Here is a 16844-nt window from a genome sequence, read left to right on the forward strand (position 1 = left end):
CCGAGCCTATGTCTGTTACCCCCAGGCTACCCTCAGGTGCTTACCTTGCTGTACCAATTAAGGCAGGGCTGCACCACATCAGGATCTTCGATACCGTGCAGCTCAATGTACCAGATGCTGAAATTAAAACTAGGACCCCAAGACATCAGAGGCACTGAGACACACAAAGATGGAGAAAACAGTGTAAAAAGACCGAAATGTTCACTGTGGGTTTTTTTTCCCCTAAGACTAACAGAAACCATTTCAGAAACCACATTCTTAGTGGTTGTCACCTATAGTTCTCACCTATTTTGACAAATCTGCAGGGAAACATCTGTTCGTCAATCTTGTGCTTTAAGGTGAACGTTTCCTTGTTGTAGTCATTCTTAAGGCCACTGGAAGAGAAGGAAGTAGAGACTGGAGATGATGCAGCTGTTTCATAAATGATATTACTGATGATTATTGAGATGCGATGCCAACTTCTTCCATTAGATGGTAAATTTATGTTAGTCATTCAAAATAATAATAATAATAAATAATAAACCCAGTATACATGTGGATGTGTATGAGCAAAATATATTCTATAAATGGCAGCATTTTACAATTATCAGGTATCACCAGAGCTGGCAGACAAATGCAAAATTTGCTAATACACAAGCTTAAGATTTTGTTTCTTCTGCTTTTCCACAATACAGTTCTTCCAGGAATTTGTGATCATCTAATCATAAGAATGATACAGATACCATAAGTCAGGGTATCCCGATCTGCAATCTGACACTGTTGCATTTAGTGATAATAAAAGTCAATATTATGCACTAGGGAATGCTAAAACTAGGGCCACCAGCCAACCATGACAAATGAAATTAATAGCTGAAACATTACATTTTAAGTAAGAAAGTACATTGATAAAAAAACTGAGTGAAACTATTATGTGGATCAAATAATCAATGCATAGAGGGCTTTTCCACTATGTAACCCTTAATATTTTAGTCCTGGTTTATTTGGAGACGCCCGTAGTTACTGGTGGTAACAGCAAATGCAGCTTAGTACCACACATTCCAGAGTTCGAGGTACAGCAAGCAAACTACTCCTACAAATTGGCGTTTTAATAAAGAAGCCAGGCACTAAATGGCCTTGGTCTATTATTCTGTTTTATTATTTTTTTATCTCTCTCTCTCTCTCTCTCTCTCTCAGCATAAGCTCATTGACAAACACACTGCATTTCCTACATCTACTTCATAATAAAACTCAACTCATGTTTTGCCAGTTAAATGCTTCTAAAGTGAAGCTGCAGCAGTAGGAAAAGTTCGGTTTTCAGCAGCAGTACCTTTATACAACCTTTCTTTCACCCATTTCGTAATGCAGCAAATATGTAAATATTGCCAAACTTGCAGTGCGCACAATCACCATTGTGTTACTTAATTCGGCTATAGATAGTGACTTTACAGACATTTATTTAAATCAAAATCTTGGAGATTATTACTTTAACAACCTGTAACTTATAGTGTGGTTCTATTAACAGGTTCTGCCTTTGTTTCCACTGTTCTCTGCCCAATTTGGGGACACGCTTCTGGATAGTACTAAAGCCAAGTTCAGTAATGTTCAGATTTATTCAGAAGTATTTTCAAAACCTTCAAGTGCTTCCACTTTTAAACTATTTTTGTCACTATGTAGCGGGGCAGCATGACCAAAAGCTGCATATCTACAAATGATTTTCTTGTGAAGGACGATTGAGCTCTACCTGCAGTCTATTTTGCACTAGTTTACTTTGGCCCATAGTGTCCTAATGCAAGTAGGGCCCTTCTATTGACTGACTTTTTCTGACCTTTAAAAAGTTACATGCAAATCTGAAACAAACAGCAAATCAGTAATAGCTTTCTCCATTGTGGTCTGTCCCACAACTGAACTCCACTCACCTACCAAAAAGCACATAAAAACTAGGTTTTCACAAAAAATAAACAGTTGGACTGGCATTAGTAGTAACATCTCACCTGGACAAAAGCTCTGTCATGTTCTCTTCACTCATCCCACCAAACACTTTAAACTTCTTCAAGTTGCAGACGTGAGTCTTCTCATATTTCCCAAAGGTGATGCTCTGAACAATTGCTGGCCTTTCCAATTTCAAGATTAAAAACTGAAGAAAGAGAGAGGAGACATGAAACAGACTGAAGGCAAAGAGCAGAGTTACGATGCTATTAGCGTGTGAAGGACTGCAGGAAATTGCCTGTGCTTATAGCAGGCCAGCCACTGTGAAAAGATTTGCTCATTATCTAAATAACTACAGCAGGGTCAATCTACTGCATCAGGTAAGTGGCATTACAATTTATGAGCCACATCCACATGCCACTGATGGTCTAACAAGCCAGGACATCTAATGACAAATCACCAGTGGCCATTAGGCCAGAACGAGTAGAGACCACGGGCCAGAACATTCATTAAATGTGCTAGTGGAAAGCAGGACGTTAAAGTTTACACCCGAGTCTTACCACATGACACTTTCAACAAAGTACTTTTACTGACTTATGAGCCCTCAGGCATTGATCTGCATTTACTTTCTGTGAACATGTTTTATTTTGTAAAGATCAGATTTAACTAGTTCTTTGCTAGATGCCCCACCTCAGCACTCTGGACATGGATTTAAAGTGAACTCCAGTCCCCTCTCCTAGTATAGTCTATTGTATTTTTGGGCCTGGCACTCACCCCTGTTCAAAGTGATGTAGTATTCTGAAGCCAAAACCAATATGCAATATCTTTCCCAGTCCTATCAGCTGCAACACATAATTTAGGTATCTCAGATAATTATGTTGGGTTTTTATTGGTCTTTCAGTGACACACCCCAAGAAAGAAATGACAAGGCCACCTATCAACATACAAAATACCTAGATCAATAATAATGATCAATTTGGGCTGTAACTAAGTATGAATTAATTTGTGTTTTTTCAACTTATCGTTTGGTCTATGAAATTTAAGAAAATTATGGAAGACGTCCATCAAAATTTTCAAAATCCCAAAGTGACGTCTTCAAACCAACAGCTCTCATATCAACAATGTTTCTTAAATCTTTAACCTCAAACACTGCTGTTTTCGGATGGAAAACTAGCCGAAAGGAGTTTGTAAAGAAATCAGAAAGATGTGGCAACTGGCATTATTAAGATGCAGACCTCAGACACCCTTAACTTCACAATTTGTTCTTAATGCACACGGTCAACTCTCATGTCAAGCTCCCAGGAAAAGTCAAGTCAAGTAAAGACACAATTTGTGTCAACATCAGTAGACCTACCTGTGGAGGGTAGTTGCTCTCAGAAGACCACCTGGAAGACTGATCATTAGGCTTGTCTACCAAGATATTCCTAAAGAACACAAACAAAGAAAAGTAAGGCGAGTACTGGTGACATAAACAAGGGTGTGTGTTCGTGTGTGTATACACTAGCTTTAACGGAAACATAACAATACTACTGCTGAGGCAGTCCAGCTAAATTGTATTAGCACGTGCAATGAGCCCATTGATTATTAGTTAACATTACAGTATATTTACTATCAGCTAGCAGACTACTGTTGTTGTTAGCTAGCTTAGTTACAGCTAAACTGTGTGTTGAAGCAGCAACAGGCGAATGTTTTATGTATGACTTCATATTGTTATGAATGTTAGTTATCGTTAGAACATTTGGGAGGGTTTATTTGTGTTATTGTATGCCAACCATAAAGTGGGACCGTTCGTTTTGTAACATCAGTTTCAGGTAACGTTACCCGGTGAAGAAAGGTGATTAGCTATTGTTTATAAGGCAGGGCTCTTTGGTTAACGTTAGTTAACAGCAGCTAACTATAGTTGCCTACTTGAGCTCTGGAGTCCAGCAAGCTAATGTGGACGTTCGTTTTACTCCACGTAACGTTACGAGGGTAACTTACCGGATAGCGCATTGCAACCCGAAATATGCTAACGTTAATATTTAAACAACTCATTAGTCTGTGTTTTCCTGACCTAGTGTCAATACAAAGTACCGAAGGTTGTTGATCCAAAACAAGCTCTTCTCAAGAGAAGAAAATCTAACTTAACGTACATGAAGCACCTTCAACGAAGGTGCAGTGAACAAGAGACAAACTCCCAACGTTATCTATTACATTATCTAAACGTCACTGCCTCAAGTTCCAAAGAAATATCTAAAAGGTTGTCTTATCAAACGTACAATGTTCCACACACTAGCTTACTGTTTACCATAAACGGTTCATTGGATCACCAGCAACATCACTATCGGGCGGCTACGTATCAAAATCAAACGCCCCTATCGCCACTGACTAAGCTACCGCTAGCTAGCTGGGATCGCAGACGAGCTAGGCCAGTCAGGCCGGCTGGAAGAAACACTTGTGCAAAAAGGCGATGAAAAAAGACCCCCTGTAACCACAAAACCTAATGCATACGCCGTGCAAACCGACGTGAGCATTACTCACTCAGGTAAATATGTAGACGAGTAAGAGCTCCATTTAAAAACGCTGAAAGTGAGGACTCTGCTCTCAGGAACGACAGCCATCTTGTTGCAGAAAATAACAAGCAGCGGGAGGCTAGCAGGCGTGAGCAGTGACAGCCCTTAAAGAGACAGTACAGCCTGGCTTATTTTATTTGTACAAAGACGCGCAAAGTACCATTACCAAGCCAGATATTCCACACCTTTTTATATACAGTCTATGTTTCACACCCATCATGATAAAACATCAGGTGTTATCATATTTTTCACATCATTAAGCTTTAACCAGTCAGCTAGTACTTAAAAGCTGCAGTTCAAAGGGCAGTTGACCCACAAAAATAGCAATAAAGCCTTATTAGTTAGGCTGCTACTTACCCCATTATTACCCCATACATTGAAATTGCATTTGAAAACTAATGTCCCTTTCCAGAAACAATGTCTAATACTTACATAAATGTTTGTAGATACCACACCTGTGCTCTATCTTATATTATATAAACGTATACTATATGTTTATCTACATACTTTTTATTTGTACATTTTCACACAGGGTATATCTGGGTATATAGGGTTTGCTACTGTTGGGTCATTACTAACTCTACTATTAACGGTGTGTATGCTGTGCTTTTTTGACCTGTGCACTATGCCCCAGTGACACCTCAGGGGTTAATTAAATGTGCTATGTCCATGTCAAGGCCTTGTTAATTTTTTTTTTTTGTCCTGTCATTATTGGACTGTAGATTGTTGGCCTGTTTGATATTGCATTGGTTCCTTTCTGAAACAAAGACAGCACACCTCTCTGGGTGATCTCAGTTTTTCACTACATGTCGAGTCATTGGTAGTTTACAGGGTGGATGAATCATCGGGTGAGTAATGTGAACGTAGCTTTATTCCCGTACACTGGACCTCTTTTAAATGTGATATTTAACATGTATTCTTATTTAAAATGTGCAATGAGATAACTTATATGCTTAACACAACTCTTCCTCCATCCCTCAAACCCCACCTCTTTCACACCACCCTCTGCTTGGAGGGATGCTCAAAAGTCACAGCGGTGTTATGAGCTAAATATTAACATCAGCATGCTAACATGCTCAAAATGACAGTGCTAGCATCCTTTGTTAAACAGTTATCATGTTTGCTGTGGTCACCACCATGTAAGCATGCTAAGATTTGTTAATTAGAACCAAATACAAACCACAGCTGAGGCTGATGGGAACATCATTAGTTCTATTTAGTTGTAAACCAAAGTAGGCTACTGACAAATACAATTTTTGACCTGATGATGGTGCTTCATGAAAACTCATGGGATCACCACAAAGTAATTAGGATTCATCCTCTGGGGACCATGAATGTCTCTACAAATGTCATGGCAATCCATCTAAAAGTTGTTGAGCTATTTCAGCCTGGACCAAAGTGGTAGACTGACAGAGAGACATTTCCATCCACAGAGCCACCTGAAGCGTGGCTAATAAAGGAGCACTCTCAGGAACACTCTGTTAAGGTCAAAATGGAAAATGTTCAAAAATATTTTAAGCCTAAATAATGTATTCAAAAACAATAATTTAAAAGCTAGAGTGCATGACTGGTATAAATACATGTATAAAAATACATAAATAAATCTCTCTGTATTCACACTATAGTGAAGCTTTTAAATCTGGTGTCTTTCTTGATGTTCCCAAATGCTACTCATTATGCCTTTAAGCACTCTGTCTCAATGTGAGTGCTATCAGTTTTTTTAATGCTATCATTTGCTAATTTATGGTACTATTTATTTAATAGCTAACTTATTAGTTATTATTACTAATGATATTAGTTATTACATAATAACATAACATAATTGTTGTTACAATCCCTGATTTAGTGCTCAACAATTACTAATCTATCCAACAACTGATTAGTCAACTTAAAAAAGCAATTACAATGACTCACTTAGAAAATGTTTGCTGGCTTACTTTTATTTACTTAATATCATAAATCAAGTTGAGAAAGAAACCTTAGTTGACAGAATAATCTGATCACAAGTTTAGCTGCTCTAGAGCCTTCAGTTGTATCATGGACATGATCTCCGGTAGATGGAGATTGTGTAATATGATTAAAAGCTTCAAAACAACTACTAAATGGACTTTGGGGTGGGATTGTTTTGTCAATTATGAATTAAATGGTTGTCTACTTGATACATCACATTGGGCTCTGATTACTAACTGGTAACCACCTGATGACATGTGCTAGTCATCTGTCATATTGACATTTTCTAGACAAGTTAAGAAATTAAATTAACTATGTAATCAATAATAATAATCAAGTTTGGATAATATGCATGTGATAGATGTCTGTTTTATGCCTTCTCAATGGGTTGGCAGCACACAAGGAGCCACTATTAGTTGGCAGTGTCACATACAAGCAGGCAAAAAAGGGGGAAGCAGAGAGGTGCCTTTTGTTGTTGAGAGTTGTAATCCGCTCTAATTAAACCACAGGGGGTCTGCGAGCCTCAGAGACTCCTGGACCTCTGGTATGTTCACACGGCCCTGACTGCCAACGAGACCCTCCATCACACTGAAGAGAAAATCAAGTCAAACAGTATTCATGAAAGAATTTACGAGTTTCATTGACTACATTATTTTCTGTATGTATGTGTTTTCATCAACGTTTTTAAGTGGGCTATTTTTGCATATTTTTGCCATAAGTAATTTATTAAGTAATTAATTTTGGTCTAACATTCAGCTTTCAAACACGATTTTTCTTTCAAAATAAATTGATAATAAACCTGCTGGGCTGAGATAATTGCCGTTTCTCTTGTTTCAGGCATTTCAGGCGGTTGGGAAATTCACTTTACTAGAATGAAGTAAATAACACAAAAATATTTAGAAGCAACAAGATTCAAGAAAATTGTGGAAATTATGTATTAGGGACACAATAATACATCAAATGCCTTTTTCTTTTACAATAGAGATTAGTAGCGAAGGCACCCAGTGGTGTGGAATGAGGCACAGTAACAGTTGCTGTTGCTTTGGATTTGATATTTTTGTAAAATTCTGGTGAAAGTGTTAGTTTTTGATGAATCATCTGCAAGTGAATCTCTTCCAGGCTTGATGACGTGAAGGGAATGATAATGGAGTTTCTTCTAAGTGCACGTCCAGGGTCTGGCAGGGCCTTGCTTCCACTTACTGCAAATGGAAAGGCACTGGTCAAGTTTTGTTTGTGGGGATGTAAATCCAGACACTGAGAATACAAGTGAGAATGGTTTTATTATTAGGGAACACCGGCAAATGTCGCTACACCCTATGATGTAAATCTGACCATGGTTTTTATTGTATTTTTAAGTGTAGATTAGATTTTAGTTTAGGTTTATGTCATACTATAGTCTTCATAGAACCTATTCACAATCCCATGATAGTAGCAGCTCAGTAAGGATGGCAGTCCTTAACTTTCTGTTAATTAATAAATTTAAAATTAAAATATTAATTAGAGCAGCTTTAACAGTTAAGTTCATAACAGCATACCTTTAAGGCTAATGACCAAATTTCAGCCTGCATTCAGCTGTATTTTGAAATTACTGCAAATATAGCATGCTAACATGCTAAAGGTCATATGCTAAAATCAGCATGTTAAAGATATACACATTTCTGACTTTGGTCATTCCTTATGATATGATATGAAAAGGACACTGCAGCAGACAACATCCATGCAGTTACCCATAGGGTCTCTAACATCCAGCATTTCTTAACATGGTCGGTATTAACTTAACTACACAGATTCTCACGGCCTAGCGTGACTTTTAGTCTTATTTATTTGATATCACTCCTGGCTGTTTTCCAAAGTATTTAATAATTTGATGCGATGAGCAATGTTTTTATGAGGCAGGAAATGTAAGCCTCATGGACACTGGGTGGGCAGGCAGGCAGGCAGGCGGGCAGGCAGGCAGGCAGGCTGGTGATGCAGTGGTTAGCACTGTTGCCTCACAGCAAGAAGGTTGTGGGTTCAAACCCTGGTTGCCCCGGCCTTTCTGTGTGGAATTTGCATTTTCTCCCCATGTCCACGTGGATTCTCTCCGGGCGCTCCAGCTTCCTCCCACCATCCAAACACATGCAGGCTAGGTTAATTGGTGTCTCCAAAATTATCCTTAGATGTGAGTGTGAGTGGTTGTTAATCTATGTGAGGCCCTGCGATGGACTAGCGACACCCTGGACTGGCGACCTGTTCAGGGTGTACCCCGCCTTTCGCCCGATGTCAGCTGGGATTGGCTCCAGCTACCCTGATAAGCGGTTGACGATGGATGGATGCTGGGCATCCTCTGGGAGAGAATGTATTAATGTAAACAAGAGGAAATGATCAACAAAGAAAGCTCTACTGGCACCTTACAGAGCACAAAGAAATTAATTTAAGCCAGGATAACCTTGTGCCTGCAGCATAAGCTGCACATAGCACATACTATACCTGTGGACTGGGGGAAAGGCTCTCGTCTGTCTATCTGACTGTCTCTTATATGAGGTCAGCTGTGTTTCCCCACAATGTTAGTCACCCTATGATGATGTCACATACAGTATGATCTCATGATGGAAGAAAGAAATAGCCAACAAAGAGGCATCATCAGTCCCACCTTCATCTCTATCATGAACACTGGTTCCACCTCTAATATCATCATCATCATCCTCCTCATCACTATTAACATTCTTCATCATCATCACCATCACTATCACCATCCTTACCACCCATTTGATGTTACTTCAAAATCATCATCATCATCATCATCATCATCATCATCATCGCAACCATTAACAGTTATATTCATCATCAACATAACACATATCTTCATCATCATAGATAGAACATCACAAACTCAATAGTTATCTTCATCATCATCATCATCATCATCATCACACTAAGTGTTATCGTCATCACTACAACTATCCTCATCCTCATCATTATCACCATCATTCCTGTAAGAACAGTAAAACCAGTCTGGATGGTGGTTTATGGCCTGCTGGTTTACTTTTATTAAAGCCGCAGCATCTTATTTCCCCAGGACGCGCAATGCCCGGCGCGCGCATGATCCGCCGTCACGTGGGAGGTCCCTTTAAGTTTCCATTGACAGAGGCCTGAGCGTGTCACATGGCCATGATATAATGAAATGCAGGAGCAGAGAGACAGAGTGCGCTGAGCTCTCGGCTGATGGAGAAGAGGCCGAAATGTACGCAGTCATCAGCCGACCGCCAGCAGCCTGCGGGAGAGGGACAGCGTGGCCGAGCCGAGCCCAGCCGATCGCGGACGGGGCGAGCCGGACTCACTGCGCCTCATCACACGGGACCTCTCTTTTCGCAGTTGCACCTGCCAGCTGTGACACGCACTTTAAAAGAGGAGGACAATTTCCCTTGGTCCCGGAGCAGAAGAGGAGCGCCTTTCAGCGTGAGTGAAGTTGGCCTATTTGTAATAGCTCGGCTGATCGGCTCTGTATTGCTGCCGCAGGTGCGTTTGCGCTCTTACGCCCGGTTAGTGTGCTACCTACATTCTCTAGTGTGAGGACCCGCACCCACAAAAGTGTTTGTTGGAGCAAGCGCAACATTCCTGCAGGGGAGATTCTTGATCGTGTGCCATTTGCGTTTTTCTCGAACTCTGTGTTCGCCAGTGTCCGCATTCCAGGTGGTGTTGCGCACATGCAAATTGAAGTTGAAGTAAACAAGTGGGAATAGGGCCTCGTCTGGAGCTTCTAAACAGTGTTTTGAGGCTCAGCACGGCGCTGTAGGCTTGACTGGAAACATCCCGCCCCTCTTTAACAAGCCCAACCTTGAGCTCTGCGTCCAAGAACAAGTGAAGTTGTTGAAGAATCACTGTCTCTATAACAAGTTTAATAATAAAGTAGCCCATCATTTTAAATGTCCCCTAACTTGTTGGAAATGTTTATAACGACGTGAGTAGGCCTATAACACTGTTCTGGCTGTGAACGTAATTACGAGTGTCGAGCTTATAAGCAACGGTCCTTTTTGTTTAACAGATCATCCAGGTTTCCTGCGGGATGTCTGGAAACGTGCCTGTGAGGCGCAGACAGGTCTTCAATATTTAAATAGTCGCCGGTGAGGAAAACAAGAAAACCACCTGCCTGCTGCTTTGGCTATTGCGCAAATACTCTTTCTTTCTCTCTTTCGCACACACAGACACACACACACACACACCAGTCAACATTTTGCTGATTCATAACAGGGCAGTCACATCTGTGTGTACATGACACATATAGTTCAAACAGCCTCTAATTTTGGCTGCAGTTTCAGTATTGAGCAGTAAAGGGAAATAATTCTCTGAGTTAATGCAAGTGGCTCTTCCGGAGATGCTTACCAGCAGCAGATGCTGACTGGGCCAACTGGAGGAAGCACCGGTTGATGTAAAAGGCTGGTAGATATCTAGACATGTGACTGATCATCACCATAAGGATTGGAGAGGAAACCCATTAAACTGTTTAGAAAATGGTTTCTTTTTGACACACATTTGCAGCACAAGTTGTTAAAAGTAGGCTAATATGATACAGGGAAACTTTTTTTTGCATGCCATTGTCCCTCATTGACACATGCAGTTTATTACACAACCTATTATTCCCCCTTATATCAACATTCAGCTTTATACAAATCAGTCATGGTTTGACTTTTGGTGGCCTGTTGAATCCTCTTCAGTCCCTGATGCTCCATCATGTAAGAATTAAATGGATCTTCTTCATCCTTCCTCAGCTAATCTTCAGGCAGCATGACACAAATGCAGTAGTTTAGCAGTATTTCAAACCACCAACCACACAAAAACATTCACCAGCTCATATTGAATCCCTGGTGTAGGGCGGAAACAATTAGGTTTGCCAATTAATCAATTATTCAGTTGACAGAAAATTAACTGATCAATCAATGGACTGTTTAATAAAAATGCCAAACTTTGTCTAGTTTTAGCATTTGAAATGTGAGGATTGTTGCTTTCTGTTTTATAGCTAATTCGCTAATGTGTGAGAAAACAGTTTCCTATTTACGCAATAGATTACATAATTAAAAGATTGTCAATAATGAAAATAATAATTTGGTGTGGCCCTAACAGATCCTGAATGAACACAGTTGTTCTGTCAAGGCTCGCACTGAAGCCAGCTGTCAAGAACCTAATTCAATCCTGATTTTGATTATTTCCTGTTAGCAGATAAAAGCAGTAATTCTAAAGGTTTGGGCCCCCTCCTGAATGTCAGCAGTTTCCCCACTTACTGCTGTTGCTTGCTTAGGATTGAAGGAAATGTATGCATTAAGTTTAATGCTTTTCTGTGTTGTGAAATGTGTCGTATGAACTTCAGAATCCAGGGCAGCCAGCCAACAACAAACACAATAACAAAACCTCTGACACTAGTATTTCTCAGTATGAATTATACCATGAGCGGCAAAAACCTTGTGAAGTGCTTTGGATAAATGTCAAAACCATTTACCAAAAATGAAAGAAGAAATTAGTTCAGGGAACTGATAGCACAGTTTCAGTACTTGTTTCATGTTAGTTCTTTATCCTGCAGTAGAAACTTACATGTTTGCGTCACCTGTGTATTCGAACTCCCTTGTTTTTGTTTTTATCAACCAAATGTGTTTTCTCTGGACGGAGGAATTATCTTGCCTCCCCTGGTAAACAAATCAAGCTGTTGCCCTGACAAGTACAAGCAGGGTAGAACATGACCTGTGCTGTCCTCCAGCACTTGCATGATAATGAAATTTGCAATAATCCTGCAGCATTAACCATTAACCAGCATTAATCTCGTGTTTGGTCTTATTAGCCGAGAACAAATCCATCAGCCTTTTGAAGCGAACTTTCAGAGCTGTAAGCTGTTATTTCCGCCCTTGAGAGCATTCCTTGGCAAACCTATATGCAATTCCACCAATGAGCCTGAACCTCAGACTAGTGACATGCTTGAAATGGCTGGAGTGTGTCAGACGAGTCTAGTGGTAATAACATGGCCTGCCTGTTTGTGTGTGTTCCTGTTTATCTGTGTCTGTTTTTGTGGGTGCGTGCATATGCTTACTGAAGACAGACTTTCCCATCTGCGTCACAGACTATGCATGACGTCTGTCAGATGTTTATGCTTGCCTTGTCTCAACAAATAGATCTGCTTCATTCGGATATAAATGAGCATGTGTTGTTTTCATCGTTTCCTCCGCTCTCTCGTTAAAATGGCCGGCGCTGAAACCAATTTTTCCCTTGTTATGCTCAATTCATGCAGCTAAACCTTCCTCCCTCCATCCTTCTCACTTAATCGCTGTCCGTGGCTCTCATGGTCCTTTCGCCTCACCAGCACCCGTACAGAGAAATCTTTGCTATTTGTAGCCCCAGCATCGGAGGCTAATCTGAGAAATGAGCACATTACTTTTTTTCTCTGGTGTGCGTTTGCTGAATAATTGAAGTAAATGGTGTGTGTGTGTGTGTGTGGGAGGAGGGGGGGGGGGTTGTCTATGAATTATGTGCCTCAATGTGTGCGTAGCTCAAACAGCCAGCTGTGAAAGTTGTATTTCCGCTGGGTTTATGTGGTCATAATTAGCAGCTCCCATGTGACTGGGTGTATGTGTGTGTTTGTGTGAGTGTTTTTGAGCTTGTATGTGAGAGAGCACGCCTCTGAGCAGGAGTGTGCTTGTGTTTACATGACAGCCGACCAGGAAGGGAAGTGACGCAGGAGGCAGCAGAGGGGCGAGAGCTGCAGACATTACACCGCTGCAGAGGGAGACAGAGAAAGAGAGAGAGAAGAGGGGACGGGGCAGGAAAACCACAGAGATAAAAGAGTGGGACAGGAACAAAGAAACTAATGAGCGATCACTTTCTTCATTACCGCTGTCGACTGCAAAATCGTCACCTTGCCTCTGCTGCCGGATTCACTGTAAGCAAATGCAAACATGCAATAAAAATGAGTCAGTGTCTGCGTAGATTGGGCAAGTGCGAATTTGATTATGAAATGTGTTTACCCTCCGCTCACTATAAAAGTAGTGACACGGGGTTTTGTTTGTCCAGAGCTTTGCCTGCTCCAGCTCTGAGCCAACCTCCCTAGTTGATCCACAGTCATCGTGTCTCTGGCCAGCTGCCCTCTTAGACTTGTGCAGACTCTAACTTTTGGCTGATAGAAGACTTTCATAACAGGTTCTGTAATGGACACTCCTCAAATATTTCCTCAGAAAATGTTGGGCTTCCTAAGGGATGCAAAATAGACATGGGAAGATGGTTCTCAAAGCATTTCATGAAAGGCCCAAGGAGCCGTCTGAGAGAATGTATTATTCAGGGAAGAGGTGAAGAGAAAATCTCTCAAAATCGGTTTACTCAACAATTAGGTTCATAGTGTACTTACTCTCTCTGAGCTGAGTCATTAATAAATTAGTCATGACAAAAATGATGATAACCGATGTATTTTTCCATGACTGCTATGTTAGCTATTATAACATTACCTATCTTGTTTGGTAGCTTGTTTAATAGCTTATTGGATTGTAAGTCACCCACTGCAGTTGGCAATAAGCCCATGTGTGAACTGATATTAGACTAAAATTGTAAATCTGAGTTTTAATTTAATTAGAAAATTCTGGCCTGATGGTGTTGCTAGAAGAATGTTCTGGGGCACAGAAATCAGTAGTATTCATCTGCTGGGGATGAGGAATATCCAAAGCAAATTCTATATAATAATATTATGAAATCTGGACATTTTTCAGAACAGGTCGACCCGGACCAAAATTTTGGTCAAGGTGTCAGGGAAAATCTGTCTGTGGCAAGAGACAAAACTTTAGGGGATCACCAAGGTGATAAAGGGTCATCCTCTGGGGATTATTAATTAATTAATAAATACCAAATTGAACGCCAGTTTGGCCAGTTGTTGAGTTTTTCTGTTCTGGACTAAAGCAATGAATGGACACACTGACTGTCTAACATTCCCATCTATAGACCACACCTCTAATCTGCTGTGAAATTACTCTAGATCATGGGCTATCACCTTTTTATTAACCACTACACTACTGTATTTACTTCCAGTGGTATATACACTTCTAAAGTCTGTAACTGCATTGCGTGCCATCTTTGAAGCATTCTGATGTGACTGTGAATGGAGCTGGTCTGGTCAGAGGTGAGCGGCAGATTGCATTGTTAAGCAGCCTGCGGGATGGAGGGTGAGTTGGCAGGGAGAGTCTAGCCTGGCACTGAGCTGCTTGGCATACAACCGGCCTGGGGAGGACGTGAAATGAAACCTCAGCAGTTCGGGTAATGGAGGAGAAAACGTCCCACGTCTTCATTAGAGAGGGGATGAGGGAGGAAAGACAGAGCAACAGAGAGACAGAGGATGTCGGAGTGAGACTGAAAATAAGTTTGCATTTCAGTATTTATCCTCATCTTACTTTCTTGTATGTTTGTTATTTTCCTCTATTTCCTCTAATTTGGCAGAGCTCTTGTACTGTAGGAACATCGGGTCTGGCTTTAACAAAGATGTAACATTTTCTGGCAACAGCCCACTATCCATATGTTTGCTGGTCACGGCAATTAAACCATACGATGGGGAATAAAAATGGGCTGCGGGGGCGAGATATACACACAGAAATGTAAAGAGGGAGAGAAGAAAAGGTGATTGTTGGGGGTCGTAGATGTGGTTTAGACAGAAACACAGACACCACAAGCTCTTGATAGTGTATTTTCTCCCTTAGCGCCCTCCCCCTCCCTTGCTGTACACATAAAACACACACCCACACTTGCGCGCACACATACACACAAACACGCTCTCCTTGTTTGGTTTGATTTGCAGTCAGAATGAGGCGTTTTGCAGAGCATGAGGGCACCAGGAAGTATTCACAGGAGCAGGATGAAGACAGCTGAAGAGGAGAGTGTTACCAGTTTGGAGGGGGGGTGGGGTTAGATAATATAGTCTGAAAGGATGAAGCTGCAGGTATTTGTTTGAGGAGATATATTAGCTAGTTAAAAGGACGTACTGTAGTCGGAGCGGAGTTGAATAAGAAAGCTTAAAAGGAGGGCCGGTCGTCATGGAAATATCTGAATGGGGCATTATAGAAGACGCAGTTAGAACGCAGAAAACAATAGTCACTGAAGAGATAGTTTGAGGGGATTCAGAGAGTTAGTTAGAAAAGGCAGCCTACTCGAGGAAAATGATGCTGTTGATATAATTGGATAAGAGATATTTTGAGTGGGGGCAGTAGGGAGGTAACGTAATCCCTGATTTGCTCCATCGTTTTGGAGACACAGAGAGAGAGAGAGAGTCAGATGGAAGAAAGGAGAAGAAGGCAGGGGGGAAAAGATGTTAGGGATGTTGGAGATGCTTTGGAAAGTCTGAGAGGAGCTCCTTGGAGTTAGTGTAGCAGTAATTTGGTGAAGATCTCTGAAAGAGTTAAATACCTGCTGCTTTGGAGAGGAAGCTCTAGAAGGGATTGTTTACAGTAAATGTATAGACGGACAGTAGGTAGTTGGAGAAAAGATGAAGCGGAGGGGGGTTAGTTTAAGGTAGTGAAGGTAAAGGTGGAAAATGTAGTTCTGGAGAATTGTAAACAGAGGCATGTTAGTTGGACAGGAGATTTACAGAGAGTTTACTTTAACCTCTTTTTACACTCAGGGCCAGATTTACCGTGAAAATGGTAACCGATGAATGGTTTGCAGCAACGATCTGTGTGTGTTCTGCACCTTATAATGCTATCAACTCCTGGACTGATCCCAGTGCTGCCCTCCAGACACAATCAGAGCTCAAAGGTGCAGATCAGCAGCATGATTTCTGTGAGATCACTGAGCTCAGGAAGTAAATTGTACCACACCACAGACCTGTTTGTTGTGCCCTGCTTGTTGTTCCATTCCACTTAGTTAGCTCGCCTTATGATGACATATTTACTGTAAATCAGCTGACTCGAGAATTTTGGGAATTTAATAAAAAATGCATTTGATAATGTGGGTTTCAAAACTGCTTGGTCACTCATCAAGACATGGCAAAGTTGGGCCCAAGGTTGGGTTCTGCAGAGGATAAAGAGACAGTTCACTGAAGGGCTAGTGGATATTAAAAATTAAGAGGAAAGAGAATTGCAGAGGTTTTGGTCAGAGAGATGGCTACTGAGATTGTCCTTGGATTTTGACAGCTGGAGGTGGTTGGAGAGGAGTTAGTTCAACAGCAGATAGTTAGAGTGGAGGTGCAGACTGCTACAGCTCTGCAAAGTAGGCCAAAGGCACAGGGGAGTGTTACATGAACCACCGCTGCTATGTTAGCCATTCTCCAGTGTCTTGTTCAGCCACAGATGGGAGGAGAGGCAGAGACAGGGAGAGGGAGAGGGCAAGAGAGAGCGCTTAGCGTGCGTCATGTGTCCCATGCTGCTTGACGTCGGTGCATGACACCCAAAACCACACTGCTGAAAAGGGGAAGCACTCATTTCCATTGGCCTGGAGACCGCACTG

The 16844-nt window shown here is 41.2% G+C and overlaps 1 protein-coding gene and 1 long non-coding RNA gene across 3 annotated transcripts in view; one reads left to right on the top strand and one right to left on the bottom strand.

Annotated features, from left to right (window-relative positions):
* mkln1 (muskelin 1, intracellular mediator containing kelch motifs) overlaps positions 1–4531 on the bottom strand; it is a 30979-nt gene extending 26448 nt beyond the window's left edge. For both annotated transcript variants that reach the window (XM_038738857.1, XM_038738856.1), the window contains exons 1-5: positions 4426–4531; positions 3260–3329; positions 1971–2113; positions 286–374; positions 45–154 (exon numbers count right to left, since the gene is read on the bottom strand). In XM_038738857.1, coding sequence (XP_038594785.1) covers positions 45–154; positions 286–374; positions 1971–2113; positions 3260–3329; positions 4426–4505 — 492 coding nt within the window. In that variant the 5' untranslated portion in view covers positions 4506–4531. The remainder of the gene's footprint in view (positions 1–44; positions 155–285; positions 375–1970; positions 2114–3259; positions 3330–4425) is intronic.
* A 4972-nt stretch (positions 4532–9503) lies between these two features.
* LOC119918326 overlaps positions 9504–16844 on the top strand; it is a 60822-nt gene continuing 53481 nt past the window's right edge. Inside the window, exon 1 of the long non-coding RNA XR_005447420.1 lies at positions 9504–9845. This is a non-coding gene — a long non-coding RNA (uncharacterized LOC119918326). The remainder of the gene's footprint in view (positions 9846–16844) is intronic.

This window comes from Micropterus salmoides, unplaced genomic scaffold, assembly GCF_014851395.1.
Source record: "Micropterus salmoides isolate LMB-PRFRI ecotype aquatic unplaced genomic scaffold, ASM1485139v1 Ms_hic_scaffold_23, whole genome shotgun sequence".
In the NCBI taxonomy this organism is placed as follows: domain Eukaryota; kingdom Metazoa; phylum Chordata; class Actinopteri; order Centrarchiformes; family Centrarchidae; genus Micropterus; species Micropterus salmoides.